We start from the raw sequence: 22,441 nt of genomic DNA, 5'->3' as shown, positions 1-22,441 counted from the left end.
AACCTATGGTCCCAGCCCAGTCCGTTGTTTTACGGTTCAGTAGTCCTCATCGAGAGTGTTCCTTTATTCTCACCATTCAAAACAACCAATTGATTTTGATTTTACCACCTCAGAGACAAACAAGACAAGCAAGAACAATCACCCAGAAAAGGATTAAAATGCGAACTTAAGATTGAAATTTTGAAGATCCATTTATCTTCTACTTTTTTCTTCTCAATTTTTTTTTTTTTTTTTCATGTTTTTCTCGGATGGCTTTCTTCATCATCATCATCTCTCTCATTACTCTCTCTGTACATTAACCGAAATTATTTTCCTAACAAAAGCAAAAAAAATATAAGAAAACAACACCAGCCCCAGTTTTCCTTTTTACTCCCCCCCCCCCCCCCCCCAAGTTCCACCATTTTTGCCGTCTTCCCTATAACTAGTAACTAGTCCATGTCCGAAAAGCCCAAACCCTTGCATTGAGCTTCATCCACATTCATTCAACTAATCAAACTCACTCAATCCTGCTGATCCCAATTCGCTTCACTGCAACATTCCTAAACCCATCATTTTGCTGCTTCATAATCCCAAACCCACTCTGCTCCAACCCCTCCATATAGCTCCTCACCTCCTTCTTTATCATCCCCTGCATCAGCTCCAACAGCTCCGCCGGAAAACTCCTCATCGGATCAGAAACCGGCGCAGGAGCAGGATGCGCCTGATTCTGAATCGTCGACTCGGTCGCCGCGACTCGGTTCGAGACTTCACAGGAGTCGACACCAGGGAGCGAAAGGGAGAGCGACGTCGGAGGATCACTGTTGAGGTTGATGTTGCTGTTGTTATTGTTAGAAGACGACGTCGTTTCTACTGGAGGTAGAACCCCGCCGGCACGCGCCACAGGCCTGTACACGTGGGAGGGTGACATCACCTGCACGCTGGAGTCGCTCACATCCGACCCGGACGGGCTACCCGGGTTCATGAACAGCTCCGTGGACACGGGCACGCCCGACCCGGCGCTCACGGACCTTTTCAAAGGCGGCTGGACGTGGAAATTACCGTCGTACCCTCCACCGAACACGTTTCCGCTACCGTTACCGTCGTCGCTCATGGAAGAGCACTTGCGCTTGAGGGTGGAGTTCCAGTGGTTTTTGATGGCGTTGTCGGTGCGGCCGTTGAGGAGCCTGGCGATTGTGGCCCACTTGTTGCCGAACCGCGCGTGGGCTCGGATGATGGTGTCGTCCTCTTCGGTAGTGAAGGCGCGGTGCTCCACCTGCGGCGAGAGCTGGTTACACCATCTGAGACGGCACGACTTCCCGGACCGCCCCGGAATGGCCTTGCTTATCAAAGACCAGTTCCGCGGCCCGTGCTTCTGGACTAGACTCTGCAGAGCGTCGTCCTCCTCGGGGCTCCACGGACCCTTGATCCGATCCATCCGATCCATTTCCTTCCGATTCACAGCCATCTACACGGATCAGGCAATTTATATATTGAAATGTTGGAGCTCTATTTCAAAGTTCGGAGCTTTTGTTTCAAAGGGAGAAGGAGGGGGGGGGGGTCTGGTTTTTTTGGGTTTTCTGAAATTGGTTACAGGAAATTAAAAACGGAATGGGAGAGGGAGAGAGGGGGGTTATATAAGAGGAGAGCCTGGGGAGGGGAGGTGACCGGTGCAGCAGGTAATGGATTGTGGAGGAGTGTGTGATAGTTAGCGCTGTAAGAGGGCACCGCTTGTTCCCGGCAATCGGTTAATCGGGTTTGGGATACAGCTGGCGAAAGGACACGCGTCACGTCCGAACTGCGCTGATTTACATAACACATCACCGTTTCCTTTTCTTGCTTTATTTTATTTCTTTTTCTTTACTGGCGCTGCAGGAGCGTCTTCTTCACTCAAGTGACTTCTTTTTTGGGTTCATTTCAATTTCAAAATAAATTAAAATATTACAATAAAATTATAGCAATTTGAACTTATATGGAAGGGAATAATAAGAGAGAATTAACTCAAAAAAAATTTCCAAAAAAATAACTACATACACTCAATTTGCTTTGTGTATGATTTATGTGAATTTTATGCTCGATTTAAAAACAAACACTGTCAATACTTATCTCAATAAAATATTTCGTTTAAGACTATCTTTTACAGATATCTGTGCATTAAATAAATAAAATATTTTTTCAGTTGGCATAAGCATCTGAAAAAAGGTGTCAAATAGTCGAAAATTTAACTTCTAGAACAATGATGACATTTCCTCACTCCTATCTATTAATCTATAGTTCTATACTAATTATACAGCTAAGGCAAGAGTTTTAATATCAAACCAAAATATGAGTTTCCTATCATTTCCTTCAAAATAATAATTAAAAACTCATATAAATCATCTGAAATGTTATGGTGGTACGATGGAAAACTTAAAAATATACATGTAAAATATTGAAGGAGTTAGTACAAAAAAAAACTTTCACGCTTTCTTCTTTTTCAATGATAACACCTGCACCGGACTAATCAGATTCAATTAATGAAGGGAAGAAATAAATCCATAAGTCATAACTATCACCCCAAAGATAGAGATACTGTTGAAAAGAATATTAATTGAAGAGATAAGGATGGTTAAAGTTGATAACGGTTGAGTTGGGTAGGATGTGAGTTTGACCGAGGAAGCCAGCCTGTATAGCATTTTCGTGTGGGATATTTCCCCTCCTTTTAAAAACCATTTATTTTTCTTTTAAATTTAAAACCAAAAATGAAAAATAGGAGGAAGCAGCACTAGACGACAAAAAAAGGCAAAATCGGAGGGCCAATCATTACGGGCCATCCCGTCAGTCAGTCCAGCCTGTAAACCTGCCATTGCCGCCACCACCTCCACCACCACCATTAACGGCCTATCTCATCCTCCCACCCACCGACATGTCGCAGTGTCCCCCTCCCTCTCTCTCTCTCTCTCTCTCTCTCTTAGTCTCTTATTATATATAAATCTGTACGGAACATCTGGGCAGCTTCCTCTTTGCATTAATCAAACCCTAATTTTGATTAAGCAGAATCAAATTGTCAGTAATCACACGAGGTGAGATTTGGGGAATAAGATTTGGAGGGACTAGTTTATTGGAATTATTGGAGGATTTAAGGGGGGGGGAGAGATTATTAGGTGGTAGTTAAATGAGTTGAATGAAACGGATGTATCCGTATCTGTTTCGGTTAGCAATCGTACGTAGTACCTACTACGACCTAATGCTCTGTTTTGTTATACAAGTAGGGAGGAGGGTGGTGTGGGGCAATTGTGTTTTATAGTCTCTGTCCTAAACCCTAAAATAATGAAGCTTTGACAGATGGAGCTTGGTGCTATGCAGCTGGTACTATATTGGTTTTCAAATTCTGTTTTCTACTATTACGTTCCTTTCCTCCAGAATTTATGGATGCATTATGTTCGATCTCCATCAATACAGAAGTTAAAGATTACTATTTCTATAAATAGTTTTTTTTTTCTTTTTTCTTTTTTTAAAAAAACTCTTAGCTCACTCCATCATTACATTATTTACATATGTATGTGACACTCGAACTCATGACCTTTACAATGTTAGAATTATAATTTACCAACAGGTCACAGCTCACCAACCTGTGAACTAATATAACATGAATTGATCATGTTGTGTTGATGAAGTGATGAACATTCACGAAAGTTTTTAAACTTTTTTCTAATTAATAATTATCATAATGCAAGACAAACGAGATGTAGCTTCAAAACCAAAATTATATGAAATTGATAGAATATTAATTTCTGAAAATTAACGGTAGTTATAAACATTGAATGCATGCACCAAAAATTTTAAATGTCGTATGATATTTATGTTCAATAACTAAAAGTGAGGAGGAATATGTAAGGAAATAGGAAAGCTTATATGATTGTACACGTTATAATTCAATCTGATGTGTTGTTTAACACACGATGAAGTTTAAATATGTAATGAATGACTTGATTTTCATTTTCTTTAAGCTTATCCTAAATGCCTCTGCTAATAGCACGCACCAAACCCTAATACCAAAGGCAACCATTTTCCATCTACTTTCTCCGCAAACCTCCACAGAATGTCATCCATTGATGAAGTTACCGCATCATTTGTCGCTTCCCCGACTCCGGCAGGCAGCAAACTCATTGATATCTCTAGAATGGCAGGAGGATCCCAAAAAAGTAGATGGAATCGTGAAAATTATTAATGAACGCAAGCACACAATCGATTGCTTGCTTGGCAGGGGCTTCAAAATTCAAGAAAGGGCACACAATCGTTTTGTGCTTGCGTTCGACCTGCTCAAGGATCAAAACAAGGTTTTGAGAGGAGAATCATGCTGCAAGAGTACGATGGCTATGCAGCTGGTACTATATTGGTTTTCAAATTCTATTTTCTACTATTAAGTCCCTTTCCTCCAGAATTTATGGATACATTATATATGTTCATCACAAACAAGGTCGACTATAAACATGGTTCGATCTCCATTAATAAAGACGTTAAGATTGATATTAGTTATATAAATAGTATATGAACTGTTGTACTTAAATTGATCTTGTTGTGTTAATGAGCATTCATGATGTTTTTTTAATCAGTAATGATAATAATGCAAGACCAAGGCTTCAAACTCAAAAGTCATATGAAACTATGAAAATTCTCTTATACGTACACCGACAGTGTTAGTGATTCAACACTTATTAAATGATTTCAACCATTTATATTTATAGTTAACATTTTTTTTAATAACCAAAAGTCTAGTTGATGTTATAGAGTCATTCATTCATGTTTGTGCAACTACACGTTGGTGCTCTAAATCATTCTCCTAATGCAAACATGTTCACATGGTTAGTTAGTTAATTATGCTCAATCAACCTTAGATGTAAATTCAATGGTGAACGTAATTATTTTTTAGGGTTTTTATCCATTTACCCCATTTCTAGAGATTTTTTTCTCACTTACCCCATTAAGTTTTTTTAATTCCCTCTTACTCAAAACACTCTAAGGAGATCTTCCTTAATACCCCATTAAGATTTTTTTTTTGTTTTTTATTTTTTTTAATACCATTTTACCCTCACATTTTTTTTTTTTTGAATAACCTCCCCCCTTTGTTATTTAGAGAGAGAGAGAGAATGGAAGAGAGAGAAACTATAAGAGACTTCGCCGGAGCCCCGTCATCGGATTCCGGCAAACTTTCACTGGATTCCGGCCAACTTTCACAGGATTCCGGCAGCCCGGTCGCCTGATTCCGATCACCGGCCGCCACCCACCGGAAAGATTTACTGCCCCAATAAACATCTATTGCCCTCAAATAGAGGGGCAATAGACGTCTATTGCCCTCCAATAGATTTCTATTGCCCCCCAATAGACGTCTATCAGCCATGTATTGCCTCCCAATAGACGCCTATTGCCCCCCAATAGAACTTTCGGTTGCCAGAATATGAACTAATCTCCTAAAATTTAGACAATAAAACTTTGCTTAAAGAAAAAAAATGAAGAGATTATATCAATTTAAAAACGTCTATTACCCCCCAATAGACATTCAAAATTGTGTTTTTTTTTTCTTTTTCTTCTGTTCCATTACTTAAAAAAAAAAAAAAAAAAAACAAAACAAAAAACAAATCGTGGTGACTGTGATTCGATTGCCCAGGAATGTGTAGAGAAGGTCACCACCAGAAAACAAAAAACTGCAATTCAACAACTGACCATTCCCTATCTGGCCTGCCATCCAACCCAACTCTGGCAGCCCCGTCCTCGAAAATTACGGGTTCGCCCTCCCCAGCCTCACCCACCGCTCCTTCCTTGCTCCGACCCAGACCTGGTCGGGCCGGATCCGGGCCCGTACAGGCAGCTCCCAGTCTCCCACTTGACCAACCACTTCTCCTGCCTCACCAGCGATTGCGGCAGCAAGCTAGAGTGCAACGGCGCCGGCGCAGCCCCGCAACTCTTGCCCGGTTCGTCCTCCACCACGGCCCCAACGACAATGGTCTACGGCGTCAGAGAGAGAGAGAGATTGAAAAATCTCCGGCTGCTTGACTCGCCCATGAACCGGCTGACGGGGCCGATTCCCGACGAGTTGACTCGGCTGGAAGGCCTGAATCTTTATGAGAACAACTTGAGGGGAGCTTGCTGGAGCGCATTGCTGACTCGCTGAAGCTGTACGAGCTCGATGAGAGAGAGAGAGAGAGAGAGAGAGAGAGGAGACAGATCGATCTGCCGGAGGGAATGAGAGAGATAGACAGTGGCAGGATGTAATTTCTTAATTAGATTAAGGGCAAAATGGTCATTTAGTGTTAAATTGGGTAGATGAGAACAAAAATCTGTTGCTGGGGTAACTGGGATAACTTTGGCTTATTTTGGTGTTTTGGGTCAAGGACCCTATTTTTTAAGTTGAGTTGTTTTTTTTTTCAACGTTGGATTTACATCTAAGGGTAATTGAGCATTCTTCATTTGGTCAGTTACTGACCAGGTGAACATCACTGAAACTAATATTTTCTATTAATTTCATAAAATTAATGGTGGTTATAAACATTCAATGCATGAACCAAAATTTTAAATCTCCTTCGATATTTATGTTCATGGCTAAAAGTGAGAAGGAAAATGTAAGGAATGTATAGTTTTTTTGGTTAGTTACTGACTAGGTGAACATAACTGAAACTAATATTCTCTGTCAATTTCATAAAATTAATGATTGTTATGAAGATTCAATGCATGCACCAAAAAGCTTGTTGATAGCCTTTCTTCTCTAAGTTTCTCTCTGAAACCCTAGATCGGCAGCAGGTTTTTTCGACTGACAGATCGCACTCGTCCGGTGACGGCCCTGGCATAGGCTCGCCTACGCTGCGGTCTGCTGCCGGACGGGGATCGATGCTAGCATTCCAGGGCAACTGGAGGGGGGTTGCTCGGAGTTTCTTGCAGGCTGGTTTTGGCTTTAGATTTCGAGTGGAAATCTTCGGGACAAGATGCCATGCAGTGCAGGATCGAAGGTCCTTATTTGACGAGATGCCATGCAGTGCAGGATCGACGGTGATGCGGGGGGACAAGGATCGGTACTCGATCGGTGCTGGGGCGATGCGAGTTGTGGCGGCTTTGATCGTGGGTTTTGGTGCGTGGCGGCAAGGATCATGGCGGAGCAGCCGCGGCGGCGTGGGTCGACGGCACCGCACTGGAACTGCAGCGTTGGTTCATCATCCGTTGGAGGTGGAAGCTGGGTCTGGGCCAAGCCAGTCCTAATGGGCTTGGGCGGGCCTCTCTTGGAGTTGCTCTGGACTGAAATATTTTTGGGCTAGGGTTTTTGCCTTAGGCCCAATTTCTATGTTTTTTAGTTTTATCTAAATCACAATAATTCCTTGTATTAGGAAACTAAGCACCGATGTGCACTCTATGTCTCTTTAGCGTCTCTGGAGTAGTACCGAAGGAGGATATCCGCTATCTCTACGTATTTGCATGTACAATGAGTAAGACTATATGTACGTACCACTTGTGGGTACTACCACTAACTTCTTGTCTGTCTATAAATGACAGCGGAAGGGTATGTAACGGCCTATTCTAGCTTGTGATGAATATATTAGCACCCGCCCTATGGGTTTGGGTTTGATTCAAAATGCATGCACCAAAAGAATATATACATTACATTACACTTTAGAATTGATCAAATATGATGTGTTATTTAGTACTATAAAGTTTGAATTCGTAATAAGTAATTATGGAGTAGAGTTTTCATAGTTACAAGCTTTCGCTGAAGCTAACTTTAACTACTTTAATTTATTAAAGTTAACGCTTGCAGTAATTTTACTCTTTTACTCGATCAGTATATCGATTTTCATGTTTGCCTACTAACAATATTCATCAGATAAAAGATTTTTTTCAGGTGAAGCAGGTTAGACTTTATTGATAATCGAGAAAAATCTCAAGGTACAAGCTTTCTAAATAAGAAAAAAGATGCAACAATTGTATCAAAAATACAAGAAAATAGAAATATAGCAAAAGCGCAGGCACTGTTTTACCACTATGGATTGCTGCCGTGTAGTGAATTTTGTAGTCGATGGTATGACTACCCATGCATATCTAACTCATAAAATGACAAAAGTCCATTCGAAGAAGAACAGAGGCAATCTTCCATCAAAAGATCGAAGCCAGCCAAGGGTGTCAGAACATGGCCGTGTTGGCATACGATCCCTTTCGAACAAATACCATAGTCTCGGGTCCTCGACCCAGTACAAAGAAACATCAGGATCTCAAAACCAGTGCAATAATTGGATAAGAAACCAATGAAAAATTTGTATCAAAATCCTGGGTCGGGTCCAAGACCCACCTGGATCCCATATTCGGATCAGATGTTGACCCATCCTCCAAATCCAGCACCATGTATGTGTTGCTCGGAGTCCAAGCAAATCCGGCAATTTGCCTTTGTAAAACAAACTGTCGACGCCGAACCTCGCACGCCAATATCTTTCGAGGAAACCAGATCAGACTCACAATCCAATTGACGACGAACTCCGCAAAGGGAAGTCCCTCTACACAATCCTGAGCCTGATCTGCACCAACATTTGAGTACTTGTGGTACACCCTCTACGTCATTGTGTCATCCTTCTCTATGCAGCCTTCGCAGTCGAAAACCCAAACAAAAACTTGAACAAACAAGCCTCCACCACTGAAGAGAGCACTGATGAAGGCAAGGAGTAGGCCGAAGCCTACCAAGAGATCCATAAGGCTGGATAGGTGCAGAACGCGACAGCCCTGAGAAGAGCGCCGTATCCCAAACCCTAGTAGAGCTCTGCTAGGTCAATTAGTAAAAGACTTGGCGAAATCCATCAGATAAAAGATTAATCAAATCAAACTACATCTCCAATTTAAACATCAAAGACTTTCATGTCATTCACATACTACTTTGAATAGATACTTAAATTACATATACCTGTGGATGACCATCAACTTTTAACACGTACACGATTCTTCGTGTTTAATAACCCGCAGGAAGAATGAATAAAAAAGAACTGCTTCTTTATCTTAAACCGCCGGAGCATGTGTGACACAACCTTTATCACATGGTGGCGCCTCCGACTGGGGGAACACACGTGAGGCTTGCATCCTCTAAACCAACAAGCAAATCCTCCCCGCCGTATTAAGAAAGGTGTACGTAATTGGCCCAAATGAAGATGATAAATTAAGAAATTAAGTGTGTGATATATATGTTCATCTTTGGTTAAACTATGATATCTATGTAGGACGTGTACGTCTAAAAAGATTGATACCTGTATGGTCAAAAGATGGATCTGATCTAGCAGCTTCTAGCTTAGCTTATTAGCAGCTAGGAATCAAATTCTGAAGAATTTCGTGTATATATAAGAGATCGTGTTAAAACTGTTCATTATTGAATTACATATCGGAACTCGTAAATACATTCAGTAATATATAGCTATGCCAGGTGGGTTCTATTTATGAAAACAATGTAGTTTCTTTCGCCATTGATAGGTTCTTGGAGTTGTGAATCTGTGATTTTATGTGATAGGGTAAAATGCATGCATGGAACTGATCGATTCAAGAAGTATATCTCCTAACAAAATTAACAATAGGAAGGGTTTAAACACAGTGACTATGTAGCTAGATGTAATGAACAACTTTTTTAAGTGTGCGTGCAAAACTGAGAGTTTTATAGAGCATCAAGTTTGATATTCATCGCAATTTTGATATATTGTACGTACAATTTCAATTTTTAAGAGTATGAATTTGAGGTGATTTTTCAAAAATTGAATAGCTAAACTCAAAATTTCAAACAATGAATAATGTAACAGATGATATGTCAAGTTATGTCATTTTACGTTTTTTTTTTTTTTTAACTATACATGTAATGCAACGTAGATGATAGATTAGTTTGCAGAGCTATGGATGGCAATTATTTTATGAGCAAAGAGAAAACTCGAAACCAAATTACCTACGGTAATTTTAAGATGAGTTCACTGTTCACTCGGGTACTGTTCATAGGACAGTGAAGTGACGGTTCTGTCCTCCCTTTTCTGTAGGATGTTCACTCAGTACTATTCATAGGACATTGAAGTGACGATTTTGCCCTCCTTTGAATTTTTTTTTCCCCTGCTGTGTATCGATCTTATCTTCTTTTCTCTTCTCTTCTACAGTCGGCTATTGCCATGTATCGATTTCAGCTTCTTCTCTATTCACCAATCCTCAAAAGAACAACAACCCAAAAGCAAAAACAAACAGAGAGAAATACAGAAAGAGAGACCTGAAACCCCTCCTTTTTTCTCCGTCATTGTTCTACAAGCTTCTCATTCCATTGTTGCCATCAAAATAATCTTGAGAGAGAGAGAGAGAGAGAGAAATAGCGTGTGTTGTTTGCTTTGTGGGAAGAGATAGAGAGATCGATTGTTGCTGCAATCACGTAATCAACTACGCCAGTTAGTAAATTTCTGGAATTTCGCTCGCATGTTGGTTTGGTTTCTGATTGAGTTGGGGTTTTCTTTTATATCGGTTTTGCAGGAACAGGTTGAGGATCTTACAGCCAAGTTGTTGCTCTGAGAAGTCTCTATCTAAACCGACATCAAGCTCCATAAAAACTGGGTTAGCATCATCAATCACTATGTTTCACTTTTTTTTTTCTTGAATCACAGATCTGATGAATTTTGGCCCTCTTATCTCAATTGAATTCGAGTTTGACTTACCTGATTTCATGGATTTATTCTGTGATTTTTTATCAGATTAGATGGTATTGATTGTTATTAATCTTTACTTTGATTAATAACAATGATGAATTTGGATAACAATGATGAATTGAGTTTTTTTTTTTTTGAGAGAAATGATGAATTGAGCTTGAATTTGTTATGTGTGTTTTTCAGTTTTGTAGTGGTTATAATCGGCGTTTGCTTCGTTTTTGTTTTGTATCCAGAGATTTGCGTTTTGATTGGGTCCAGTTTGTGATAAGAAGATTGGGTTGAAAACACTCCAAAAAAAATTCCGCAGCAAAGCGCGGGTTGCATTTCTAGTTATTATAGATAATACTAAAGCTGGTTGTATTGTTCATCACCATTCATGTAACAGTGAAGTGACGGTTTTGCCCCTGATTTTTTACTGAAATTACAGTTCTGCCATATCCCTGTTTTTTTTTTTTTACAATTCTGCCATATCCTTTTTTTTTTTTTTAAGGGAAAACAATTCTGTTTTGTATTTGTAAATTTCCACAAATCATGGAAAAAGTTTATTATTGTTTGCATTTGTTGCTAATCTATTATTAACAATTATTCTAAATAGCGCCGATGTTTTTTATATTGTGAATATTCATCTATTATATATGAAACTTGAAAAAGAAAAAAAACCGCAGCATCGCGCGGATCAATTTGCTAGTGTTATCCGTTAGAGTACCCCAATCACTTTTTTGGATCCTAGGATCCATACCCGATTGGCCAAACCAACCCGCCTCTGCTGCCGCGGCCCGAATTATTGATTAGGATTTCCTGGAGTCACGTGGAAAACGAGCTTTAGGCACCGCTTCCAGACAGGGACAAAAGCGACACACTCGACCCAGACGTTGGACTGCAACTGTCACCACGTGTCCTCAGACCAACCTCATCCTACCCCTCCTCATGACGTGGCATCTCCGTTAACCAAAAAGAAATAGAAATAGAAATCTGTTACTGTCTCCTTTGGAACGGTCAGTAGGATAAGGTCGCGAAGGGACGTCACGTCACGGGGGGGAGGGTTGCCGTGCCAGCTATAACGCAATAATCGAGAGAGAGAAGGACGGCATATTTTTTTTTATAACTTTTTTAAATGGTTTCCGTCCGATTTGGTTTTTGTTTTTATGGGGATTTGTGTTGCTTTGAGAAGTCCCCATGATTCCCGGCTATTCTCGGCCGTATCCATCCACCGTACCACCCCCCTCTTTGTCCTCTTCCGCCACCTCTTTCGAAACGTCGTCGTCTCGACCTACGGCAAGAGCCAGTTGGGGTTAGGGTGTGAATCAGGTGCTGTATGTGAGATCTGACCTAACTATTTTATTTTATTTTATTTTATGTTATGTAAGAATTACTTTTTAGTTAAATTTAGCTAAAGTAGCTATTGATTTAACAATGTTACTCCAGCAGTAGTAGCTATTTGTAAATAATATACTAAATTTTATCGAATCGTAAACTAACATGTGGACAAAAGAGGAGAGAGAAATATAACTTTTGCTTTAGCTATGCAAAATTCTCTAGCTAAATATAGCTAGCCATTTTAGCTAAAGCTAAATTTAACTTGGCTATAGCTAGTCTGTTGGAGTTGATTTTTGCTTTAAAAATAGTTATATATAGCTAAAAATTGAATTTAGCTAGTCTGTTGGAGATGCTCTTATAGAGTGGTATTAAATCTACGTAACTGTATAAAAGTACATGGTTTTCCTTACTTACCATTTAATTAGTGTACAGTAGATGTAGACTTGTATTTAAACCCAAGTTTATACTTCTATAAAACCACCATATATAAAATTCTTGGATCATGCCAACGCTCTCTAACTTCTGTCGAGCTGACATAAAGCTTCGCGTCTTCTCTTAAATGTCTCGTATGTTATTAATAATTACGAGTACAAGGTAGCAGATTGTATAATCCTCTTGGTCTGTGGGTCGATATGTGCGATATGGTTCTTTTGAAAGAGTTATAGTACATTACTAAATCGATAGATAAAATGTAAATTGACTCGGTGGTAATAATTTAGTTCGATTGAAGTAGTTCTACCGTGAAGTTGGTTTATTCTCTTATATTAATATGCCTAAATGGCTAAATGAGAAGCCTTAAATTTCATCTTAAAAAAAAAAAAAAAAATCAGGATTTAAGTGTCCTTTAGTTGGTCAGTCATGACAAGAACCCTCTAAACTAGATGGTTGACTAACTTAGCTTCACATGAGAAAGTCAGACCACATTTTTAGACAAATTACAAATGTCATCATATAATCAAACATTCCAATTTATATTTACAATTACCAAGCAAGCAAAACCCAAAACGTCAAAATAATTAATGAACGCAATGTTTTCATATAAACGTGAAAATAATTACGATAGTAATTAAATAACTAGCCGATATCACATTCGATCACTAGTATCCTGTAAGTAGTATTTGAAAAAATTAATCTAAAAATAGACGATTTGGAAAACATTTTAGGTTCTGCTAAGAAAAAAAAAAAAACTTGTTAGATAGCTAATTAACAGTCTGCTTTTCTTAGTGTCCATGTGACTGTGTGTAACTTTAAAATTAAAATTATAATAGGGCAAATGAAATTAACATAAAATGTCAACAATCATGTTATGTGATGCAAAAAAACATTAATTATTGTAGAATCAACCTTTCTTCTAAGCTTGGCTGTGTTCGATCTCTTTCATAGTGAGAAATCATTGTCCATTGCTCTCAATAGTTGTGGTAAATTAGTGGTAGGCCATACAAAAGTACCCTCATTGTTCTTGTGCAAATTAGGTTTTGGTTGTTTCTGGAATAATAGTTCAAACGACCCACAAGAATATGATGCGTCATCTTTTCTTGTTCAAGGTTTGAACCTTTCGTTCATTTCTTCAACGCCAATCAAATCAATTATATATAAAGAGAAGGACTGGTCGATGAACCGATTACCGGTAATAGTTAACTGTAGCTTTGCATGAACCAATGCCAACAGTTGCTTGATGCATATATGGCTCTGATATGATATATTCAGATCAGAATCCAGTCCCTTTCGATATATAATTACCAGTTGTCTTCCACTAGATCTGTGAATAGGTAGATATGCGAATGAAATCATCCATATTGTCTTTTATAATGAGCAATAACTCCATGCATTATGAAAACTACTAATTAGTTGACATGTACGTATATATATATATGACAGAGATGGTCAAACACATTCAATCACGCAGAAACTAAATTATAGAATTATAGATGATCATATCCAGAACAGTTGCCTGATTAATTATGATTACATATTTGAAAATTATTTCCACTGCTTCCAAATGAAAGAGAGTTCCTAACTTCCTATCGCACAACATATTTAACTAATAAACAACAGAGACTATCAAGGCAGTATGAATTTTATCCGAGCCATGCCCTTTCGATGAAAACTAGAGATGTATATACGTTGTGGACTTGTTTTTTTTTTTTTTTTTTGAACAAAGGCTAGTGTGGCTGCCCTCAAGTCTTAATTAATGAAACTGCAGAATATATTTCCGGGGGAGGAGACATGGTACTTGAACTTCAGATTACAATAAGCATCATGAGAATATCTTGAAATAATAACAAGAGTCTCAACTAAAGCAATGTATTCTAACAAGTACCAACTAGTGAAGAGTGCTCTATTGGCGGGGAGTTGTAACTATTGTGAGCGTGGAGTTGTAACCATTGTGACAGTTGTATTTGAAGTATTAGTCAGCACCATGTTTGATAATTTGTTAAAAAATGTAAGAATAATTGAGCAAGTAAAATAAGTTAAATTAATTTTGTTGTCTCAGTGCGAAAAATTCTTAAATTCGATATGGACTAAAGTGTTACAAATAACTAGACCTGTAAATGGTTCATGATTGGAGCGGATCAACTAAATCCGAATCCGTTTAGTAATAACACAACCCGACCCAATCCAATAACTCAGCGAATCGTTAATAGTTTAATCCAAATCCGTATCCGACAGAAAAACGGGTACCCGGTCCACTAGTCCAATCCGTTTATTATAATGAATATTCTTAAATTTTAAGTAATAATATTAATTTTTTTATTATGGCACTCTAAAAAACTTCAATATAACAATGAAATAAAATGAAGAGTATCAGCGAATGTTGAATTAAATAACAAAAATACTCCTACAACAATACACTAAGGTAAGTAAAATATTGTATTTACAAAAAAAAAATTAAAAAATTAAGTAAGTATAAAAACGAACCAGATTATTAACAGATCATATCAACCTAAATCCATGTTTGATACGTTAAATAAATGGATTAATGGATCTGGATCATTATCGGATTAATGAATCAAATTTTCAGTCTAAACTAGTTCAATAACCACGGATCTAGACCAAATATGAATTAGAATCCGGTTAATTTACATGTCTACAAATAACATATGAATAATGATGATGAAAGACCCTACTTAAATTATGATCCGAACCTGTGCTTAATTCTGACAAGCTAATATTTGTATCATTTGTATGATAATTGAGCCTACTTATGGATCATTAGGCCATACTTAAAGGATAAATTTCGACTAGGATAAATTTTACAGTTGTATGGCATTATATATGCATGACTCTGAGGAAATACAATGACACATTGCATACTTTTAATTAATGGATCACTCCTAAAAGAGTTTATGGGTGGGGTAGTCAATTCATTCTCTATATTTGCTTTTCTCATACTAAATTACTAGTTGAAGCCTACAATAATTATATATGATTTCTAGAACACTCCTTGCAAGGCCAAGTTCTACCTTATGATTAAAGATACACAAGAAGATGACTTTAACTAATATAATCCTCTTACTTTTCTGCTTTATTTCCAACTGAAAACTTGGTGGCCTTTCTTTCCTACTACAACCAAGCAATTAGACACATTGATGGAATCTAAGTAACACTGCTCCCCATTATTAATCTTGGCATTGGATTTATATATCCTCTCTACTTTATGAAGCATTGTACCTACAAGGCACTTAAATAATGTCTTAGACATTCAAGTGTCTTCTATGGAGAGTAAGCTCATTACTACATTACAAACATAACCACATAGTTGATGTCTTTCTTGTAATATGTACAAAGGAGAGGTTTTACAAAAGGACTTCCTGTTTTTATGAAAATCGAGATAGTTTTCCTGAACTTACAATTTAATGATAGAAACTAAATGTAAATATTTAACCATTTGATATAATCATCAATCATTATTTTGGTTTTATTCGACGTTTTATATGTTTACAAACTCTTCTCATATTTAGATGACCAAAGAGTTTTTTTCGATGACAGATGACCAAAGAGTTTTCAATTTAGAACCCTACCTTTTTTGGAACCAAAGGAAAAAAATCTAGATAGTGAACAAAGTCAATTATTGAACTCCACCAGCTAGAGTAATGACATCCTTACTTCTTAATTTAGAGGTAGTTTAGTTCCTAGTAATATATTGAAAAGAAACAGAGACATGAATAAAATTAAATACCTACCTTGAAAAATTAGGTTAAAGAAAAGTCTCGTGAAAGAAGACATATACCAGAATTTGGAGGGTCTTAACCTCCCAATGATTTTTGGTATTTGTCAAAAAGGGCTGGATCCCCTTGTACCCTTGTCCTGGGGCCTTTGGTTAGGTTGGAGGTCTGCGAGCTCATGGCTGCAGAGCCTGCACTTATTAGTCTACTCAGAAAGATAATACATAATATGTGTAATATATTTCAGACCAATACACACACACACACACAAAGCATGCAATGCAATGCATCTGAAATTGAAAATCCAAAAATGTACCCATCGAATGTTAATGATGACAGTTCAGAGCAAAAATATATAGTTGCAGATTTGATAGGTGCGTATGGCCTTTCTTTTGGAAACAAGACCCCATCCCAAACTCCAATAATGGTTTTTCGGTTGTACGTCGTCGGTATATGCAAACAAGATGTGTTTTCTAGTCAAATCCATTCACATTTCAATGCCTCTGTGTAGTATTTTTCATCATCTGCATTATTTTGGAATGCATGTCTAATGTAGGCAAGTTTATTTGTGTACAAGGCGTCGCACTGGCAAATCCAGTAAGAGCGGGGGCTTATGCGCTTAGTGAATTTTTTTCATGCATATATATACTTGGTGATATATATATATAGCAAAATAATTAAGTTTTAATATTTTGTTACATCACCCCCACAGATCACCTTCATTACACATATGTAGATCTTCTTCATTTGTCTCACTCAAGTATAAAAGAAAATATTAGATAGTAAAAACATGCATAAATATAAGTTCATTTTCAACTGCCCCTTTTTCTACTCGGTTGAATTTATTTTGTATGCTGATGGTTAAGAGAAAAATTTGTATTCCCCCCTAGTTATATGAAATTCTAGGTCCACCACACTGAGGCGTCAGTAAATGCTGGAAATGTGAATGAGGCTAGGTACAAATCATGTCACTCACAAGTCCGCAGATAACATCTACTCTTGAACGGTTCACACTGGAAGACAATGTCGCAACAACACCATGCATCTCAGTCTGATTAACAAGAACTGATAAAAAAAAATTAAAAAAAATAAAAAAAGTTCGTTAAACGTCAAGTTATTTTCTTCTTTCAGACCCTTTTCACTGCCAGAGCTTTTGTTTAGTTGGAAACCAGTTAGCAGTACTGTAATGATCACACTTACCAAGTCAAGAAAGGCGCCTAACAGAGCCAAACTCAGTGATGATTTTCCAGGCCAATGAATGGACGGTGGGTTTGGTTTTCTTGTAGGGACATTTACAATGAAATATCTCTATTCTCTTCAGCACTTCCGCGATTCTTTGTTGGTTTGGAATGAAATGTAGGGTCTAATGTGTACCTATATCTCTTAGGATGGTTCTACCTTCTTGTTCGTTTGTGGCTGCTAAGCTTTATAATTATTGGAGTTTTCTCCTTGTTTCTTTGCTTCTGATACTGACTTCTAACTGCTTGCTTCATTTTTTTTTTCTTCTTCGATCATTTCCAGTTGTCTTTTGAATCATGTTGTTGGGCACAGCCCTACATAATATTCGTTGCTTGACTTTGCTTTATGATTTGTGGTAACTAACTGGTAAGCACCCATTTTGTTTTGCACAGTGATTTTCTTTGCTTTCTTTGTTTAGGGTTCTTTGATTGTGTGTTGAAAACAAAAACTTTTCTAAAGGTAAAATATCACCAACCCCATTGGCCGAAAGCTCTTCATCTTTGGTGGTAGCTAGGAATCATTTTTTTTAACTAGATAATATTTAGGATACTTTTTTGTGAACAATTATTTCTTGATTATCTAATAGTTAATTAGACTGATTCAGTAGAAAATTTCATAGACTAATTGCATCCTAGCTACAAAAATAATTGCGCATAGGTTAGAAGAATTGTAGATGGTTGGCCCAATGGTAATCCCGAGGAAATTAAAGAACAATTATTAGGAAGAAATGTGACTAAGAACCGTGCATGTATGGACAGTGAAATTTTAAGAAATTTTGGTTCGTTGATGTCACTAAGTAAATACAAAAAATCGCACAACATCATTGATTGACAATGCATATATACAAATCAATCAAAGTATGTTATTATTCAAAATTGATGAAGTTGCATAGCACATAATTTGCTTAAAAAGTATGAGAGTCAAACCGTTGCTGTTAAAGTTTTCTCTTACAGTGAAAATAAAATTATAATGTAAATCTTGAAGAAATATTTTTATGAAGATATAACATATTTTCGTTTTCCTGATGCTTATTGTAATCAGGGGTTAAGGCTCTATGTCCCTCTTGTATTCTGCAGTTTCATTAATCAAGATTTGAGGTCAACTGCACCGGCCATTTTTCAAAAAAAAATAAAATATATATATATATATATAATATATATTTTTTCGTTTTCTTTTTTCAAAGAATCGAACTTTCAGAAATTTTTTCCCCCGAACAACTATACAACATAAAGATTTGATAATGACTATTTAAAAATCAAAGCATATTACAGCGTGTCATTAGTTTTCATCAAGGTTTTAAATTTCTCCGAAACTGTCGAAATTTCCGTAATTTTGAAGTACCGAAACGAAATTCATATGCTATATCATTTCCGTCAGAAGTTTCCAGAAATTTTCCGAAATTTTCCTTACATTTCCACGAAATTCTCAATTTCCGAAATATCTGCACACACAATATATATTTAAAAATTCATACCGAAATTTTGTCCGAAATTTCTCTAAAATTTCTGTTAAATTTTATGTCACCTACAATGAATTTTTACTTCATACTTTTATAGAGAAAATACGAAATTTTGATTTTTTTTATTTTTTTATTTTTTGCAATCAAGTTGAATACAACAAAAAATCTTTTTGTTTTTATCTGCTACAAAGTTGAATGCTCCAACCATAACATGATTTCCTTTTTGCTTCGTCTCAAATATTGTATGCTTCATACACTGTAACATCATATTAGGTAATTCCACAATATCCGATATATGGATTGCATGTGGAAAGGGAACAACACGTACACATACAATAACCATGTGATGAAGTACGAAAATCATTTCCAAAATTCATGTACTTGGGAGCAATATTGTATGATATTAAATGAAAGCAGTTCAACCAGCTAGATCGAACCACCCCCTTGGTTTTACGGGGTTTTGGTTTTACGTGCCCCGCCCCACCCCCTTGTAATTTTCTAATTATTAAAAAAAGTAAATCATATTTACATTATCAATATACAACACATTATCAATACACATAGATAAAAACACTAGTTTAGCAATCTACTACAGTACTAGTTAATTACTCGTCCATATAAAATATCATAATTCTGTTATAAATGTATAATTTTAGAGATGTTACATTGTAAATAGGTTTATTATAGGTTAGTTTAGTCTATGTAAAATTTTCATTCAAAAATATCATTTTATAAATGCAATTAATTTGATTTCTTTATTTTTAACCGAAATTTCCACCAAAATCGAAACTTTCTCCGAAATTTCCTTAAATTTGAAGTGCCGAAATCGAAACCGAAACCGAAATTTGAAACCTTGGTTTTCATGAGGTATGGCATCTAAATTCTTGCATCTCCATCGATTTTTTTTTTTTTTTCGTGGATTCACTAAAAGGAGAATTTTAAATCATCATTCTGTCGTTTTTTTTTTCCTTCACTTTTCTCAATTGGAATCAGCAGCTTCTTAATTGGAACACAGATAAGATTTTCTATCGTCAAAAAAGCATATTACAATCACAGATTGGGGATCTCACAGAAGCACACCATGTAATTGGGCCGAAATTCTAGTCCATTACGGTCTTTCTCATCTGGGCCTTCGTTTCTCTATTTTCTGCCCACAACTAATCCACGTGTCACTTCATCACATAGCAAACCAGTAACACACGGGCATGGCGCCACCGCTTTTAAGCTTCAGAGTAACACTCCCTCCATTTCTCCGACCAACCCGAACCGCCAAACCGACTCCGATCCGATCATCCTCATCAGCATCACCCCCAATGGACCCTCACCCGAAGCCGCGCGTGGTGGTCTGCGGCGGCGGCGTAATCGGCGTCTGCACCGCTTACTTCCTCGCCAAAAACGGCGCCGTCGTCACTCTCGTCGAGAAATCCTCCGTCGCCTGTGCCGCCTCCGGAAAAGCCGGCGGATTCCTCGCCCTGGACTGGTGCGACGGCGGGCCCCTCGAGTCCCTCGCCCGCGCCAGCTTCAATCTCCACCGCTCGCTCGCTCACGAGCTCGACGGCCCCGCATCCTACGGCTACCGGCCGCTCAACACTCTCAGCCTCACCGTGACGGAATCCCAGACCTCCAAGCCTCACTCCGGCAAGTCCGATTTGCCGGACTGGGTCGACGGGCCGGGTCGGAGCCCGAGAACGATCGGGACCACCGCGACCACGGCCCAGGTGCACCCGCAGCTCTTCTGCCGAACCCTAATTTCCAAAGCGATTGAGGATTACGGCGTGCAAGTGGTGATTGGGAATTTGGAGGAGGTTGGAGTCGTTGAAGGGCGAGTTGACTCGGTGGTGTTGGAAGGAGGGCGAGCTATAAACTCAGACGCCGTCGTTTTGGCGCTTGGGCCGTGGTGTGGGAAATTTGAGCTGTTGTCGTCTTTGTTCAGAGTGTATGGTCTGAAAGCTCATAGCATTGTGTTAAGGCCTAAAGAACCTGAGGCCATAACACCTCATGCTCTTTTCTTGAGTTATTACCCAGCTCAAGGAGGAAAGCCATTGGACCCAGAAGTGTATCCACGTCCCACAGGTACCAAATTTTCGAAACTTCCTTGTGTATACACGAGTATTCGTATTTCAATTATATTGGGTTAGCATGTGTAAAATAACTTGGCTTTGATCAATTTGGTATCTTGGTATCCATTACTGCATTTCATAATGTTGAGATTTTGATCAGTGTTCTCATCTGGGTATTTGACAAGTAGCAACACTAAATGGTTAAACTGCTTGAAATTTGCCAAGAAGCAGAGCACTATATAACTCCAGAATGGCTATTCTGACAATGACTATGTGAGCATTTTAACTTATCTAATCTGGTAGAGATCACACATCTTGGATCGTTGTCTTATCAATTCGAAGTGACGGATCTTGGATTGTTGTCTTAACTAACTATCCATTATCTCAATTGATTTGATTGGCATTTAGAAAGTTTACGAAATAGTCTATACTTTGATCAATTTTTTCATCTATATGCATTTATTGTTTGCCAAGAAAACAATGCACGGCACTTCAGAACATTAATTTAGCTTGAGAAGGCTAATCTGGCATGAGTTGTGACCTAAATTAAGGCTTTGTATTTGTAGTGGCTTAATATTTGATGTGATTTGTATAGTGAGATTCGGCAACAAAAGTGATGCGTAGCACTTCAGAACAATAATTTGAGTTAAAAAGGTTAATCTGATATCAAATTGACAAAAGCTTTTCAAGTGTAGTGAGTAGTGACTAAATCGTTGATTGGATTTGTGGATTGGCAGGTGAGGTGTACATATGTGGGATGTCATCTGAGGCAGAGATACCAGACAATCCGGAGGAAATAGTGGGCAACCCGGAATCGATAGAAGCACTGAAGAGGGTGGCAAGCAGTGTTTCAAGCCATTTGAGGGAAGGAGAGGCAGAGGTCAAGGCAGAGCAGGCATGCTTCCTGCCTTGTACCGATGATGGGTCGCCTGTGATTGGAGAGCTTCCAGGGATTAAAGGGTGTTATGTGGCCACTGGGCATAATTGTTGGGGAATTCTCAATGGTCCTGCCACTGGTGCTGCAATGTCTGAGCTTGTGCTTGATGGGCAAGCTAGCATTGTCGATCTCAGTCGGTTTAGTCCAGCCAGATTTGTCACTCTAGCGAAGAACGGTTTAAGACGTTAGTCTGGTACAGAGAGATTTAAAGGATTAGTGTCATGAAATAATGAATGGTATAGACACCATCTGCATGTAAATGAGAGATACAGCTTCAATTCCATTTTTATCTGGAATATAAACTTTCAATAGTCAGAAATGTGGGCCAATTCAGCATGGGCTCTTGTACACATTGTATGATCAGTTTAGGTTCTGTCGTTGGTTGAATTGCACTATCTGAATGATCTTTTTTCTTTTCCTCTTTCCTTGGTCAGCCTCTGAAATCTCTGGCTGTTATGATATGTGTCAGTTAATCCAAAATTCAGCATGAACACAGATGATGCCATGGTGGTTCTGAGAGAAGAGACTTTTTGAGGGAATGCCAAAAGCCTCTTGAAAAATTAAGATAAAAAGGACGTTTTAAATTTTATCATAAAAAAACAAATTATAAACTATAAAGG

General features: G+C 38.1%; 2 protein-coding genes and 1 long non-coding RNA gene across 3 annotated transcripts; 2 read left to right on the top strand and 1 right to left on the bottom strand.

The window, feature by feature from the left end:
* Positions 1-150: 150 nt before the first annotated feature.
* LOC133721239 (transcription factor MYB73) lies at positions 151-1,580 on the bottom strand. Its single transcript, XM_062147804.1, has one exon. The coding sequence runs from the start codon at positions 1,442-1,444 to the stop codon at positions 497-499; it is 948 nt and encodes a 315-aa protein (XP_062003788.1). The 5' UTR covers positions 1,445-1,580; the 3' UTR covers positions 151-496.
* Positions 1,581-10,106: 8,526 nt separating this feature from the next.
* Positions 10,107-11,235, top strand: LOC133727409 (uncharacterized). The gene is made up of 3 exons (XR_009855165.1): positions 10,107-10,372; positions 10,471-10,551; positions 10,877-11,235. It is a non-coding gene; the product is annotated as an uncharacterized LOC133727409 (long non-coding RNA).
* An 8,644-nt stretch (positions 11,236-19,879) lies between these two features.
* LOC133721216 (putative oxidoreductase TDA3) lies at positions 19,880-22,240 on the top strand. Its single transcript, XM_062147768.1, has 2 exons — positions 19,880-20,897; positions 21,622-22,240. Exons 1-2 carry the CDS (start codon positions 20,030-20,032, stop codon positions 22,008-22,010), a joined length of 1,257 nt encoding a protein of 418 aa, XP_062003752.1. The 5' UTR covers positions 19,880-20,029; the 3' UTR covers positions 22,011-22,240.
* The last annotated feature ends 201 nt before the right edge of the window (positions 22,241-22,441 follow it).

Source organism: Rosa rugosa, chromosome 1 (assembly GCF_958449725.1).
Source record: "Rosa rugosa chromosome 1, drRosRugo1.1, whole genome shotgun sequence".
Taxonomy (NCBI): Eukaryota; Viridiplantae; Streptophyta; class Magnoliopsida; order Rosales; family Rosaceae; genus Rosa; species Rosa rugosa.
Note: the sequence above shows the minus strand (reverse complement) of the source record. Positions and strands in the feature narration are given on the sequence as shown.

Bases quoted from the DNA above. Each gene is read 5' to 3' on its own strand.
- LOC133721239 (XM_062147804.1), bottom strand. From the start codon at position 1,444: ATGGCTGTGAATCGGAAGGAAATGGATCGGATGGATCGGATCAAGGGT.
- LOC133721216 (XM_062147768.1), top strand. From the start codon at position 20,030: ATGGCGCCACCGCTTTTAAGCTTCAGAGTAACACTCCCTCCATTTCTC. The intron at 20,898-21,621 runs GTACCAAATTTT...GTGGATTGGCAG, and splicing joins AGTGTATCCACGTCCCACAG to GTGAGGTGTACATATGTGGG.